Below are 15,944 nucleotides of genomic sequence, written 5' to 3' on the forward strand. Positions count from 1 at the left end.
GAGTACGTCATTCTTTTTGTTTCAATGAGACGAAGCAAATTTTCTCTGCAAAATTCTCTCATTTTGTCAAATGAGTGCGATATGGCTCCCTAAATGTTTTAAGAGTATATCCCTGAGGATATACGTGTCTTAAGTATAATTGGCTTTGCAGAATCCTTTTGTTTTGTACTTCAGGTTATTATGATGAAATTACATAAAAATAACTCATATTTTTATTCAGAAGTATACTAAAAAATTATAGATCTTACAAGCATGCTTAGATCTCTATTGATTTCCATGGACACTAAGTCGGGTTTATTTGTTGTTGATAACTGAATCTCATATTCCATTTGATATCAAGAGTTGAAAGAGTTAAGAACTTTTAAGGCCATGTTTGGAAGAAAAAAAATTCTTTAGAAAAAAAAATCATAAGAAAAGAAAACTTGCCTATAAGAATATTTCTAAATGATTTTTTTCTTGTTTGTGTGTAATAAAAAAAATTGGGTTCAAAGCTCTCCCTCTCTCTTTATTGGAGGAAGATAGAAAAAGGGATCAAACAGACCCCCCTACGAGAGAGAGAGAGAGAGAGAGAGAGAGAGAGATGCTTTGAAGGTGAGTGGTTGCCCTAATCCAAAAAAAAAACTTTTGATATGGAAATATTTTACACCTTTACAAAAATTATAAGTTTTTAAAAAAGCTTTCGTGTCAAAAAATTTCTCTCGTTTGATTCCTTTCCTACTTGCATTTTTTTCTACCGTTTTCTTGATTACTAATTATATTAACAGATCATATGGGCCAAAAAGAGCATAAGCATGCGGACTCATAAAGACAAAATATATATTTTACAAAATATATGTGGTGCATGAGAATGTGCGACTAAATTAGCTGATAAGCATGACTTAAAGCTAAAGGTTGCACACTTTGTCATTACTTGGCACAAAAGAACATTATTTGACCAAACTTGAGAGCTCAATTGTTCTTTGTATTTCTTTCAAAATGAGACAGCAAAAGCTCATAATGTGTCGGCTCGGCTTAAGCTTAAGCCTTTGTCGAGCTGAAACAAGCCAAGATTTATTGAGTTCGGGTTATTTACCGTCCTATACCGATACCTGACTATTTCGATAGGGTGCAGAATCAGAACTGGCCACCAGCCTGCTTCTAAACATTTGCCACCTCTAAGTCAAGCCAGAGCGGATCAAGTTAATCTGGGTCACGAGCTCGGATTTGAGCACCAGTATGAAAAAGCCTTTACCTAGGTATGTAAACGGGTCCGACTCAGGTTCGGTCTAGGCATTACCGAGCTCGATTTAATTAGGTATGACCTAATTGTGTTCGGTTTCAGATGAAATTAGATAAAACCGAATTCCTACTTTCCCCCTCGGCTGTTTCGTGGCCTCTTCACTCTCCTGTTATTTGATTGTTTCTTTTAAAGTTACGAGAAATCAAAGAAGAGGAAAAAATGGGCATCTATTAAGTTTCCAAAATATCCAAAACAACACTAGTTTTTAGACGCACTTTAACATAAAAATAACATCCTAGTGAAAGACAGCTCCATGAACCAAAGTTTCCAAATATCCCATCACAAACCTGGCTAATTTGTCTACATCCAGCGACACAGCTCCATGAATTTCAATGTCTTTCTGCATTAAAAAAAAAAAAAACTCATTTATGTTATTTCTCTTTTCTTTTTTTCCCCATCTCTCTCATTCTAGTCTCATAGCTTCTTTGAAGAATATTATGAAAAACAGCATTATATGGTCACAGATATGACACACTAGCATTTTTAGTTTTTTTTTTTAATCCTCGCTGTTAGCAATCCATCCATCTGAGATGAATTTTGATTCAACATTGTAGCGGTAAACGTAAGAAAAAGCAGTATCTCACAATTTGTTATACAGAAAGCTTAATGAAATTAGAATCCAACAAATTGGTGGCATGCTAGATTCTTTAAGAAATAAAAAGCAAAACTAAAGCGGTAAAGAACATGTACAATATTCAAGGCTTCTCAAACGTCTGATACAGAATAAACCAGATCTAAGCCTTGGAAAAGGAAAACAAGAAAAAGGATGAGCCCACATCCCCGTAACATGTTAGTTGCCACAACCTGGAATGGCTCCCATGGAAAGAACTGCTCATGGACCTGTTCAGCTGGGAACGTGTGATGTTGTCAAATTACTAGATTTACAATGCTTTTAGCTTTCATGCAGTCAGCAAGTTTCTGTTGCATCTTCGGAAATATCACCTGCATCAGATCTCCAATAGTTACTAGCATTTGGAAGAATAGTCCATGCAAGAGCAGCAGCAGAACCCAGCGTGACCAAAAGTCCAACAGAACACCAAATCCATTTTTGTCTTTTCTTCCTTCTGAGCCGCTGTCTACGTGCCATATCTGTTGATCATGACCAGGTAAATAACTAAGCATAAATTGACAACATACACAACTGAAAAACCAAAGCTAAACACAACTTATAGTAGATTAAGAGTGCAGGAAATGTAACATTTTGTTCTACAAACAAACAAAAAGCTTACCAACAGACTCTTGGTTCCTCTGTGACATCTCATGGATCATAGTTTCATAATACTGTATCCTATCTTTTAGTCGAGCAACCTTAAAAAATTTTGATTCAATTCTAGATTCCAGTTCCGGCTCAATCTCAGCTCGAGCAGAACCCCTACCAACAGCATCAGCCACTAATCTTATGACAGAGACCCGTTGTTGCAGTTCTTCAGCAAGATCAAACTCAGGAGATCCATCGTCCTTGACAGCAATGGCTGGAGAGGCAGGAAGCAAGATACCTACGGTTGACAACTCCTGTCTTACCCCCTGCCACTGGTTTTTCATGTTATCAAGAGTCTCTTCTGCCTGCTTCCGCTTCTCTAACTCCATCAACAAATTCAGTCTTATCGCATGCAATTCCTTTTCAAGAGCATGGTAGGAAATGTCTGGTAGTGGCGTCGAAGCACCATCACTGGAGAGTTCTGTACAAGTACAAATTCAAAAAAGATCATTGAGGCATACACTTATAGAATTGAATTCAAGGTGGTAGCAAAAGAACATAAGATTCAGCTCCATATTGTTAGGATGGATAACTAGATATTGATAAATACCAAATGATGTTAGCCAAAATGCATCGTTTGGTTGGTTGATAAAATTTGAAAAAGTATCTGTTTCATTTCCATCATTTCAAGCCTACTGGTCTACTTGTGAGGTGATCCAAAAGTTCCAATAACCATGTCAGGTTAACTTTGTTTCAGCAGAAACATGCAAATAGGATGTGCTCCTTTCTTTAGTCTTTTCGAACCATGCAGAAACCACATTCAATGCCACAAACTGGAAAACTGAACTTCCAACAAATTTCATTGGTGTTGCCCCTTTCTTTAGTCTTTTCGAACTGTCTAGTAGACCTTATCTTCCATAGAACAAGTGTATGAGTGATGCCCTTATAAAGTCCTTTAATCCTGATCTCATCAAGGTATGGGAGTTGAAGTGGCGGCTAAGCAGACTGAAAACCAACAAAAGAAAGCTTGAATCCCTCGGTAAGAGGAAGTAATTGATTCCTTCTCCATCCTCTCCTACAATGGAGCAGGGCCATTACAGTTGTCCAAAGAAATATCGTGCCACTTCTACCGAACACATTCTCATAGATATCAAGTATGGGTTTTGACTGATCCGCAATGTATTTGTATCCATCCTATGACCGACATATAAGCAAGATGCTAAAGGTCAATCACTTACAACCCTATGATTTACATGTACAACCTCATTCCTCAAAACCCAAAAATATAGGAGCCTTGTCCCTGAGGTGGCGTCATTTGGTGCTTCATCTCTCTCCTTTTATTCTCTGCCATTTGGCAATGTGGGGTCACTCAGAAGTGGCCCCACATGTCACTTTCTCTCTCCTTCAATCCTCTACCATGTGTCAGTGTGGAGTTCACCCAGAGGTGGCACCACATGTCACTTTCTCTCACCTTCCATTTCTTTGCCATGTGTCAGTGTGGGGTCACCCTGAGGTGACGCCACATGTCTTCCTCCCTACACCTCCATTAGTTGCCACTTGTCCTCCCTACATCTTTCTCTTTTTACTTTTTGACATGTGTCAATGTGGGGCCTCTTTAAGGAGACGCCACGTGTCTTCAGTCCTCTTCTTTATCTCATGCCACGTGTCACATGTCCACCCCTTTGTTTCTCTCTCACTTGCCACATGGCAATGTGGGGGCCACCCTGAGGTGGTGCCACATGGCCATCCCTCCTTCATCCAGAACCAATCAAGCTCAAATTTCAAATGAGCCCTGAGGTGGCACCATCTGAGATGCCTCCTTCTGCAACTGACACGTGTCAGTGTGGAGCCACCATGAGGTGGCGCCACATGTCCAGCTCTCCCCTCTCCAGAAAAAGTAGAATCACCCCCCTTGAGGTGGCGCCATCTCTGAAAAAGGCTCTCCCCAAAAATAGCTCCGTAGCTTGATTTTAGGAAAAAGCAAAAACCAAAATTCAAAAACCCATGAGGTGGCGCCATATGCTTCCTCTGCACCTTCCTTCCAACACATGGCAGTGTAGAGTCACCCTGAGTTAATGCCACATGTCCATCTCTACTTCCTTCAGAAAAAGCAAATCCCAAAGTGGGCACACACATAGGTGGCGCCACATGAGAAACTCCTGCAGAGAAAATCAAGCCAACCTCATTTCAAAAATTTTCAAATTCTGCTGAGGTGTCTTATTTACAAAATTTGCATTTTATTTATTTCAAAAAATGCAAATTTTTTTAGGTGAAGTCAACCATACTGAGGTCCATTTCTATCCAAAAGTAGATTCAGTTAACCCTAATCAAGTCCATTTTTATCTATATTATATATATATATATATATATATATATATATATAAATACATAAAAGCACACACATACACGTAGTGTTAACTTAAAACCTATGTCACATGGGTGCGGATGCGGCACTTTCAAAAAACTTGGGTGCAGGGGTGCGACAAATATATATAATTTGTGCAGGGAAGGGGTCGAGCCCCCTCCCTGCGCCCTGTTTGTGCAGGAGAGGGGCCGAGCTGAGTTGTGGAGCCTGATTCAGAGTTTTTGCCCTTACAAAAAGGGGGGTCCGGGGGCTCCCCCCCCCAAGAAGATTTTTTTTTAATAAAAAAATTGAACACAAATGACCCTGGGTGCGGTCAACGCACCCAGGGATGGGTTGACCGCATCGGGTGCCGCACCCACACATGCACCTGCGTCGCGTCGACGCGGGTGCAACACCCAGTTTGCCGAGTCCCTATGACATATAGCTTAAAACTGTTAAAAATTATATATATATATATATATATATATATATATATATATATATATACACACACACACACACACACTCCCCGCACCCAAGTTTTTTTAAAGTGCCGCACCCGTGCCCGCACCCGTGCCCGCACCTATGTGACATAGCTTCTAACCCAATTCACAGCAAGAAAAAGTGCTATTACCATAACAAGTAAATTTATACAACTGAAAGCTATACACCTTAGAGATTTCAAAATAACCGCTACATACTAATGCATATAAATATGATACATGTGTTCATAGGACTGCCTATATTTTTCAGTGATAGCGATGATGAAAACTGATAGGGTTGGTACCATCCCAAAGAATGCCACTCCCTCTACCGTACTAAGGACAAAAACCAGCAGAATGGTGTCCTTTGTGCAAACACACATAGTAGATGAGTCAATTATAGGCTGAATGTGACAAACGAAATTCATCTCTTTGAATGACACAATTGGATTGGTCAGAAACTAGTCAGGTGGCATCCACAAGGAAAATGAAACCATGCTAAGTCAAGTATATATAGATACATACACAGACGTGTGTGTGTTGTGGGGGGAGGGAAGGGGAGGGAGGGTGAGAAAGGAGCCCTGTCAAACCGTCCACCTTACGACTCATCTTGAGATTATTAAAATAAAATCTGCAATAAATACTAACATGCATACAAAAATAATCTTTTTCTAATTCAGTTTTTAAGTGAAAATAAAAAACAAGGGAATTTTATGTTTAACTGTCTAATCTATGACAAAATTATGTTTAACCACCTGTGTTTCAAAACTTTTTGAATAGATGCCCGAGTTTTCAGCATATTGCTCATATGACTGCTTTAGGTTAATTTTTTATCATTTGACTCTTAAAATGACATTTTAACCGTTTTTTTTCAAATATCTGAATGCCATTTTTTGCAGTTGTATTATAGTTAAGGCTAAATAAGTAACTTTAGCAAGTTCAGCTGACTCTTTAAAATGAATTGAATGTGACTTTTTGTAGTTGTAGTATAGTTAATGTTAAATCAGTAACTTTAACAAGAAAAGTGATACAGCGGTCATATAAGCAATATGTTGAAAACACAGGCGTCTATTCAAAAAGTTTTGAAACACAGGTGGTTAAATGCAATTTTGTCATAGGTTAGGTGATTAAACATAAAATTCCTTAAAAACAATCAAGATACATTTTGTTCTAGTACTTCAACAGTTTTTTTTTAATAACTCAAGATGAATCATAAAAAGAACAAGGCTCTTCAAAGTCATCTGAATGTGCACCTTAAATTTTCACTATAGCATCATATAATGTTACCGTTTGTTAGAGGTATAAATTTGTGAAGAACTTTCTAATATTTACATTTGGCTGTTCTTGTTGTGCATTTGTCTGTGCGTGCATGAGTGTAGCCCAAGCAATGCTTGAGCCTGCAGTTCAATTATCTGATCTAAGATTAATCAACATGATATACAATTTGGTTAGTTTATATTTCTACCCTAGAGAAGAGAATCAATTTCATAACAATTTTATTCCTAAAAATCAAAGACATCATGCAAAGACATATTTCATAGTGAAAGCTATCTAACCTTGATGTAAGCATTTTGCTTTTTAATTTGTAACTGGTCTTCATGCAACTCAATATTTCTTTCAATTCTCAATGCCTTTTTCTCAATATGCATAAAAGTCAAAGAGACATTTCATAGTCGAAGCAAATATTCTTTCAGTTCTCAGCCTACATTTTTCAGAGGAAACTTTTGCACCTCCTGACACATAACAAACTTGAAAACAAAAGCTTCCAGAGCTTCATAAAATAAATTTTTGTGCTAATTCCAACCATTATCCCAGACTGCATGCCCTTCTTGTTCAATAAGGTCAATGGATGCACACAAATAGCAAGTCAGGTGTCCAAAAGAAGGATCAGAACAACCATAGAAATTCACCCAAGGAATTCTTTCAGAATTCTTTTTGTGCGTGTAAAAATCAACATTCTTCAAAGTAATAAAGCCGAAGCATCTTTTGTAAGCTATCCACAAACCACCAAGATGACAAAAAAAAATCATCTGTCCAACCAAAACCAATCAGAAAATGAAATAATAGCAAGAAATTGCATGATACAAATAGAATACCTTCATAGGCATCATAGTACTCTCCTCCTTGTGATGGATTCCTATATGAACGTTCCAATCCACTCTGATCCTCTGCTTCAGTGTTGCTTGAAACACTCATTGAATCCTGGGGATCGAAAAAATCATCACTCTCACCATACCTCTCTGCATCCACAGGTAGATCTCTTGCAGAGGCCTCATCACCAATCAGCCCATTGCAGCTGCCTTTACCCTTCCAGCACTCATCCACAAAGTTCCTTGTGCTCGTTTCTCCATCAAGGCAAGCAACAGGCACCACTTTAGAAGTTTCTTCAATTGAATTTTCCTTCTGGTGTTCATTTGTCTGGCAAACCATAACGCCATCATCCTGTCCCTCTTCTACCTTACTTTTCTCCTTGGAACAGGTTTCAGATACGTCAACCTGAGACGAACCCCTCGAAAGGCTAGCCCCACGTCTCTTATGATTTATAACATACGGGAAGGGAGGAAACGATGAAGGGGAATCCGGAATTGGAGTTCTCTCAGGGGTCATGTATAAAGCAGGTGAGGCATAAATCTGCGTAGCTTTCTTCCCAGATGGAGGAATCTTCTTCTCCGTCTTAACTTGAGGAGGGTTGGATACGGAATTTTTTATGTTGGGTTCCAAAAAACGATCCAAAGCAATTGTCGTAAAAGTCGGCATGACCAACTACCGTCCGTAATCCCCCAAGAAAATCCCCAAATTTACAGAGACCAATTTTAACGAAGTCCAGAACCAGATCAATCCCACAATTTCGCACATAACATCCAACACCCCCATCTCACAAACGATCAAATGCTGTGCTGCGGAAAAAAGAATTCACCAAGGAAACCAATCGATCAAAACACCACTCCTTCCATCCACACAATAAAAAAAGATCAGAACACTATATCAAATAACAATACAACCCCACCCTTATAGAAACCCTAGCTCAAAACAAACGAACTCGCAGGAACAAACCCTAAAACGATAAAAGCCTCAAAAGAACACCACCAAAATCGCAAGTTTTCCCATCAAATTCCACCAGGATCAAACTCACAAACCCTAACCCAAGAATTCCAATCAATCCCACATCATTTCTATCATTTTGAAATCACAAGACGTCACGAACCACCAAAAAAATGAAAAATGAAAATGATGAAATCTCCTCGAAGAAAACCCCCAAAAATGCAAAATAATAATAATAATAATAATAAAAATAAAGAATTATTGAAAATTACCTCGAAGAAGAAGGGAAGAGCGAAACCATGATTCAGAGAGTCTTCAAACGGAAGAGAAGTGTTGGCAGAAGAAGAAGGTGGCGCCGTCCCGCAGTGAACCAGCGCCGTTGCTTCAAACAAAAAAGGCGTTCAACGAGAGAGCGCGCGAGGACGTTTTAATGTTAAACTGATAGTCCTTTCACTCTGTAAACCGTGCGGTGCATGCCCACTTACATTACATGGCAAATTAACCGACTTGGTGATGAGTTTGTTCGGGCTTGTAAAGTAGGCTCGTGCTCTGCTCGTTATGGTTGTTCTATGAAGCTCATCATATTTATTGAGTCAAGCCCGAAGATTGACAAAGGTTAGCTTGGGCAAGCTTGTAAAATCAAAATCATAATTATAATATCGGCCACATTTGTTTGGGATAAGTTTGGCATATATGGAAATTGTTTGTTATATACCGTATTTAAAATTAATTATTGATTTTTATTTTAGATTTATTATCAAAGTTTTTTTCATGTTTTTGCAAGACAATTTATTGCGATCCTCGCGTGAGATTTTCCTTGGCATTTTAAAGTATTGTAGTTTTAAATTGTGATATTTTACAACTCATTCGACTTTTGAAAAATTGTCGTTTACTGTTTAATGAAAATTGTGACTGTCGGAAATGCTAAGATGGATGTTCGGAATTTAGAGAAGAGATAAAATTGTATATAAAGTATCTTTCAATGTGCCTTTCATGGCTCATATGAAAAAGGTGGACAGGATACAAATAAAATGAAGTAGAAAACGAGGAAGACCACAAAAACTGTTAGATGTGACATGAAGGATAGAATTAGTGAAGTTGCAGCTCTAGGCATGAATGAAAAAAGAAGAATTTTGAAAAAGGGCATCTAAAGTTTGTGCATTAATAAAAAAAAATACTTAACACTACAAGAAAATACGTTGTTAGCTACGGACTTTAACGACGGAATACTTCTGTCACTAGTTAGTGACGAATTAATGAGCAAAAAAAATCTGTCGCTATAATGAATGAAGTTTACGAAAATAACGATGGAATAGCTCCCGTCGCAAAATCCGTCGCTACGTAGCGACGGATTTTGCGACATAGTGTTTCGTCGTGACGGACACAACATTTGACGACGGCCTTTGCGACGAAAGATTTTTCGTCGCTATGTAGCGACGGACTGGGCGACGGAATATTTTTCGTCGCTAGTTTCGTAAATTTAATTTACATCGGCTTAGCGACGGAATTAATCTGTCGCTAAGCCGTCGCTAATTTTTAAATAACTCTAATCCCAGACAACCTTTCCTTTTCTTCTTTCGCTGCTCCCGCTCCCGTCGTTCGCCAGTTTCAGCCGTTCGCCCGCTCCCACCATTCGCCCACTCCCGTCGTTCGCCGGTCTAACTCCCGCCATTCGCCGGTCTAACTCCCGCCATTCGCCGGTCCTACCGTCGGCAGTCCCCGCTGTTCGCCGCCGCCCGGAGACAGGTAAACAAACTCCCCCCCCCCCCCCCCCCCCCCCCCCCCCCCCCCCCCGCGTTTTTCGGCAGGAGGTCGACCCCCTACTTTTTTCGGCAGGGAGTCGACCCCGGCAGGGGGTTAACCCCCTACCTGTTCCGGCAGGGGGTCGACCCTCTGCCTGCTTAGGCAGGGGGGCAACCCCCTGCTGTTTCGGCAGGGGGTCGACTCACTGGCGGAAGAGGCTGGGGGTCGACCCCCTGCCGGAAGAGGCAGGGGGTCAGTTAACCCCCTATGTTTCGTAAGGGGGTCGACCCCCTGTCGGAACAACCTCTTTTTTTTTTTGTGGTGACTTCATTTTAAAACAACATTTTTTTTGTGCAGATTTTTCAACGGAACCAGCTTGTGCTCAGGCACCTGTGGTAAGTAAGTGACAAAAACAATGCAAATCAGGTAAATATCCGTGGTGAGTAAGTGATGCAAGCTTATTACATGTTATTTAATTTATTAGATGTAATACTTTATTGTTCACACACTCACTTAGTTGTTGATATTTAGGGTTGCTTTGTTGGAGTTCGGAGATCATGTTGAGCATGATTTTAATGTATGAATATGGAAGTGTTCTTATTTTTGGAGTACGGAGTCCATGCTAGGCATGTTAGTAGTTAGTGAAATATTGAAGTGTGTTTGCTGTAGGTACATGTTTGCCATTTGTTTGATATGAATGATTACGATGTATTGCAATGTTTGATGTAATTGTACCCATGCTTGCATGTAGTTACTTTCAATTTGATTATGACTTTCATGTGAAATTTTATAATGAAAGCATGCTTCAAATGATTGTATCGTGTCATTAATAGTTTGCACATGAAAATATTAAGTTATCAATGCATGCATCAAAATTCTTGTTATTGTATGACATCATATATTGCATGATAAATTTGATATTTTCTTCATCGTAGCATTCTGATTGTTCTCTTTTAATTCGTTAGGTTATTATTCTTAACATCATCAGAAAATGACTGCAAACCGTGAATGGATGTACCGTAGGATAGTGGACAATGAGTTATCGCATGAATATATGGATGGTGTTGAAAGTTTTATTGAATTTGCAACGGCAAGTGTCAGTATAGTGGATCCCACAGGTCAGATTAGGTGTCCCTGCAAGATTTGTAAGAATAATCGATTTGTAGAACCTCATAGCGGTAGACATCACCTATATAGGAAGAGTTTTGTGAGTGATTATCAAAACTGGATGTTTCATGGATAAGAATTTAGAAACGATTTTGATGCACGGATGAATGTGGTGCACGATAATCCATATACGGATTTGATATTTGATGCCGCAGAAACAGAACTGGGTTCTGTTATGAGTTCTAGTGATGTAAGAACTGTCATAGATGAAGAATCACCAAACGATGCAGCTAGTAGATTTTATGATTTACTTAAAGATGCTGATGAGCCACTTTGGAACGGTTGTGAGAGTCACACTATCTTGTCTGTAGTTCTTGATGTGAATGATTTGAATTATTTGAATGCATTATAATACTTGATGTGAATGATTTGAATGCATTGCAATGCTTGATGTGAATGACTTGAATGCATTGTAGTACCTGATATGAATGATTTGAATGTATTGTAATACTTGTTGCGAATCATTTAAATGTATTGCAATACTTGATGTGAATGATTTGAATTATTTTAATACCTGATGCCAATGACTTGAATGTATTGTAATACTTGATGTGAATTATTTGAATGTATTGTATGACATATGTTATTTGTTAGAATATGGTTCGTGGAGGTTACAATGGTCACTCATCCAGTAGTAGCCAGGCCCAGCCTTCATCTTCACGGGCTCCTGTGATAGGTATATCATTTAACTAATTGGATGCTTGATTAGTTCAAATGCGCATTCTGAGAATTTCTAACGTATATTTTTACAGATGATGTTTCGCCTATACACGACCCACCTACACCAGTTGATCACACAAGTCAGGAGCCAACACAGGAAGTAGGGTCTTCTCAGTCTGGCACAAGAAGACTCATTCGAATAGTGTATATCGATAATCGACCGTAAGTATTTCGTTTTCAATTATTGCATATCTTATAAATATTTTATATCGATATTTACTGTGTACCAATTCATGTGCAGCACGAGGTTTGAGCCACAAGAAGTAGTACAGGAGATTAGGAATTCACTTCTTCAACATCTACCAAGACCGGTTGCTCAATGGAAAGAATACTCAAAGGAGGTGTTAGACAGATTGTGGTCCTCATTTACGATATACAGTTGTTTTTCATAGTTAATGTGTTTCATATTTATTTTTTTTAAGTCATGTCTACTAACTTTCTGAAAATATTTGTAGACTTCGGATCGCTTCGCAACTATAATGGAAGAAAATGATGCAAGGAAGGTGTGACAGAAGGTGACTGCCAATCGATTTGCAGACATGCTGCACAATATGAAGACTGCAGCAAAAAAAACATCTGGCGTAATAGATGATCCACTACAATGGAAAAGCCATGACCCTATTACTATCAGGAGAGATTATTGGGATGAAATGTGCGATAAGTGGGCGAGAGATGCATTTCAAAATCGCTCTGCGAAGGCTACACAAAATCGAGCGAAAATGTCTGAAGCCCATCTACAAACAGGTGGATCTAAGACATTTGGGAGCCACCTGAAGAAAATTGTAACTCATCAATATATAATATTAATTTTATAAGTATTGTTGTAAACTTGTGAACTAAATCTTTTGTCCTTTAACTTCGCAGGAAGCAGAAAAATGAGGCATTGTACCATATAAGGATGTGTTTGTTGAAACACATAAACGGAAGACCACGGGAGTCTTCGTATAAGAGAAGGCGAGAACGACAACGATATATATTTATTCTATTAATAATCATTGCAATATGCAAGTTATCATAATGTTAGCATTAATTATTAATACATACTTTAAACATTATTTTGTAGGAGGCATATGAGCAACAAATGGTAGAGCGATATGGCGATGACGCTACTCAGCATCCATCATTTGATCCTGCAGCATTGGTGACTGCAGCAGGTGAACCCAAAAAAGGTCGCATGTTCAGGTTTGAGAGTAATATGAACACTTCACCAGTTATTGCTTCTTTCAGTTACGGCTCACAGACTTCTTCCACCAACATAAACTCCAAGCAGTAGCCTATTCTTTCCGGTGATGATGTACGTCAGATCATTAAGGACACACTGAATGACTACTTCCATGACATTGTCGCCCCCTTTCTCCGAGATGAGTTCAACAGTTTTATGCTGAACAGGAGATCTTCGATTGCAAGTCCCTCTCAGGTATAATCACATATTCAGTTTTTTGTCTGCCTTAGAATACATATGAGCATAATCGAATCACATATATAACTTTTTGCCTGCCTTAGAGCACATATGAGCATGATAGAATCACATATAGAGTTTTTTGTCTGCCTTAGAGCACATATGAGCATGCTATAATCACATATAACATTTTTTGCCTGCCTTAGAGCACATATAAGCATGATAGAATCACATATAAAGTTTTTTTGACTGCCTTAGAACACATATGAGCATGCTATAATCACATATTCAGTTTTTTGACTGCCTTAGAACACATATGAACATGTTATAATCACATATTCAGTTTTTTGACTACCTTAAAACACATATGAGCATGCCAAAATCACATATAGAGTTTTTTTACTGCCTTAGAACATATATCATTCATGATAGAATCACATATAAAGTTTTTTGCTTTGCCTGCCTTAGAGCACATATGAGCATGATAGAATCACATATAGAGTTTTTCTGTCTGCCTTATAACACATATGAGCATGCTATAATCACATATTCAATTTTTTGACTGCCTTAGCACACATATGAGTATGATCAAATTAGATATATAGCTTTTTGCCTGCCTTAGAGCACATATGAGCATGCTATAATCACATATTCAATTTTTTTACTGCCTTAACACACATATGAGCATGATCAAATCAGATATATAGCTTTTTGTTTGCCTTAGAGCATATATGAGCATGGTAGAATCACATATAGAGTTTTTCTAGCTGCCTTAGAACTCATCTGAGCATGATATAATCGCATATAATTTTTGTTAATGCCTTAAAACACATATAATTCATGATAGAATCACATATAGAGTTTTTTGCCTGCCTTAGAGCACATATGAGCATGATAGAATCACATATAAAGTTTTTTTATTGCCTTAGAACACATATGAGCACATGATAGAATCACATATAGTGTGTAATTTATTTCATTATATTTTGTTTATCAATACTGACTGTTCTTTTCTTCTGTAGGCTGCTAGCGATAATCAATGTAGCGGAGCTGAAGGGACAGATAAAGGCAATGAACAAGAAGACACACAAAATCTTGGCGATGATTAGAGAACTGTGTTGAAGAAGTTCTATTTTTTTTATTTCCAAATTGTAATTGTTGAATTGTAAATAATTAAACTTGTTAATTTTAAGGTGGAACGATTAATTGTTGTAGATTCCTTTTATATGAAATTTTATGTGTAGTTTGTTTTTTATTTACAGGAAATATAAATTATACAGAAAATATAAATTGTACACTTCTCGGTATTTAATTTTCAAATAATTTTTTTTATTTTTTTTCGTGTTTGCGACGGATTAGCGACGGATGTTTTCGTCGCTATGCATATAAATCTAGCGACGACTTAGCGATGAATGTAAATCCGTCGCCAACCGAGGTCGTCGTTTAGTACCGGCAGATTGGCGACGAAATACGTCGCTCGTTATTCCATCGCAATTAGCGACGGATCGGGCGACGAATTTATTCCGTCGCCAGTTAGCGTCGAAAAATTTGCGACATAAGCATATCATCGTCTCGTCGTCGCTAAGCCTGTTAACGACGGATTAGTGACATAATAGTGACAGAATGTGGTCGTCGCTAATCCACTTCTTTGTTGTGGTGTAAGTTTTAGATTGTTTTAAAAAAGACACCTAAATTTTTGCACCATTAGTCAAAAACAAACTCTCATTTGTTTAACCTAAGTCATCACTAGCCCAAAATGAGTTAGAGTTAATTTACTGGTTAAACCTTTAAAGACTTTGTTTTTTAGGTGCAAATTTTTTTAAAAATATGATGACGATAATTTCACATCACATTTAAGGTAATAAACTCTTAGGCCTTTTTTAATTAATCCTGATATTTTTTAGGAGAATTTTTTTATTTTCCAAAACTTAGGTGTTTTTTTTATTAATGCTCAAACTTTATGTGCCTTTTTTGAAAATTTCCCAAGAAAAAAAATAAGACCCACCCTATCATCAACTTCTTCAGAAAACATTTATTTATTTTTTGCGTATTTTGTTTTAATCTCTAGTGATTTTTCTTACATGCCAGGCAAGAGTTGAAGAAAAATAAAAATGTTGAAATCGTCCGAAATTAAAAGCATGCAGAATTCATTTTAAACCTTTACCATCATCATACAATTGTGGATCAACGTTACAGGTTGGAACTACCCTCCAAAGTCTTCCTTTTTTTTTTTTTGTTATATACTGATCTGGTTTATCATGTGACTACAATCGAATTTAGACTGCTATTTGTTCTTAAGATCCAGATTGTATGGTAATGAAATGTTAATTCTATGAAAAGGTACAGTGACTTGGTTACGATCACTGTACTTGGACTCCGGGTAGACCCAAGCAAAGGCGTAGCTAAGGGGGGGCGCCCAGTCCTGCCTCCCGAAACAGTTAATTTTTTTTAAAGCCCAGTCCTAGCCCAGCCCTGTCTGCAGCAAATAGTTTGATTTGTCCATATGAAATAGATTTTTATTAATAATTGTAGCCATTTTTTATTTTATCTCAATTTTTTTTTCGGGGGCG

The 15,944-nt window shown here is 38.0% G+C and overlaps 1 protein-coding gene across 2 annotated transcripts; it reads right to left on the reverse strand.

Annotated features, from left to right (window-relative positions):
- Nucleotides 1-1,897: 1,897 nt before the first annotated feature.
- LOC149832320 (uncharacterized) lies at nucleotides 1,898-8,735 on the reverse strand. Of its 2 annotated transcripts, none has more exons than XM_090012421.1 (4): nucleotides 8,618-8,735; nucleotides 7,400-8,195; nucleotides 2,509-2,958; nucleotides 1,898-2,368 (listed from the first exon to the last, which is right to left on the reverse strand). In XM_090012421.1, exons 2-4 carry the CDS (start codon nucleotides 8,058-8,060, stop codon nucleotides 2,187-2,189), a joined length of 1,293 nt encoding a protein of 430 aa, XP_089868547.1. In that variant the 5' UTR covers nucleotides 8,061-8,195; nucleotides 8,618-8,735; the 3' UTR covers nucleotides 1,898-2,186. The 2 variants fall into 2 exon arrangements, with proteins under 2 accessions (XP_089868547.1, XP_089868546.1); XM_090012420.1 differs by having other exon boundaries at nucleotides 7,400-8,200; nucleotides 8,618-8,731.
- Between the last annotated feature and the right edge of the window lie 7,209 nt (nucleotides 8,736-15,944).

The sequence above is a fragment of the Nuphar pumila genome, chromosome 7 (assembly GCF_984573655.1).
Source record: "Nuphar pumila chromosome 7, dmNupPumi1.hap1.1, whole genome shotgun sequence".
NCBI classification, from domain to species: Eukaryota; Viridiplantae; Streptophyta; class Magnoliopsida; order Nymphaeales; family Nymphaeaceae; genus Nuphar; species Nuphar pumila.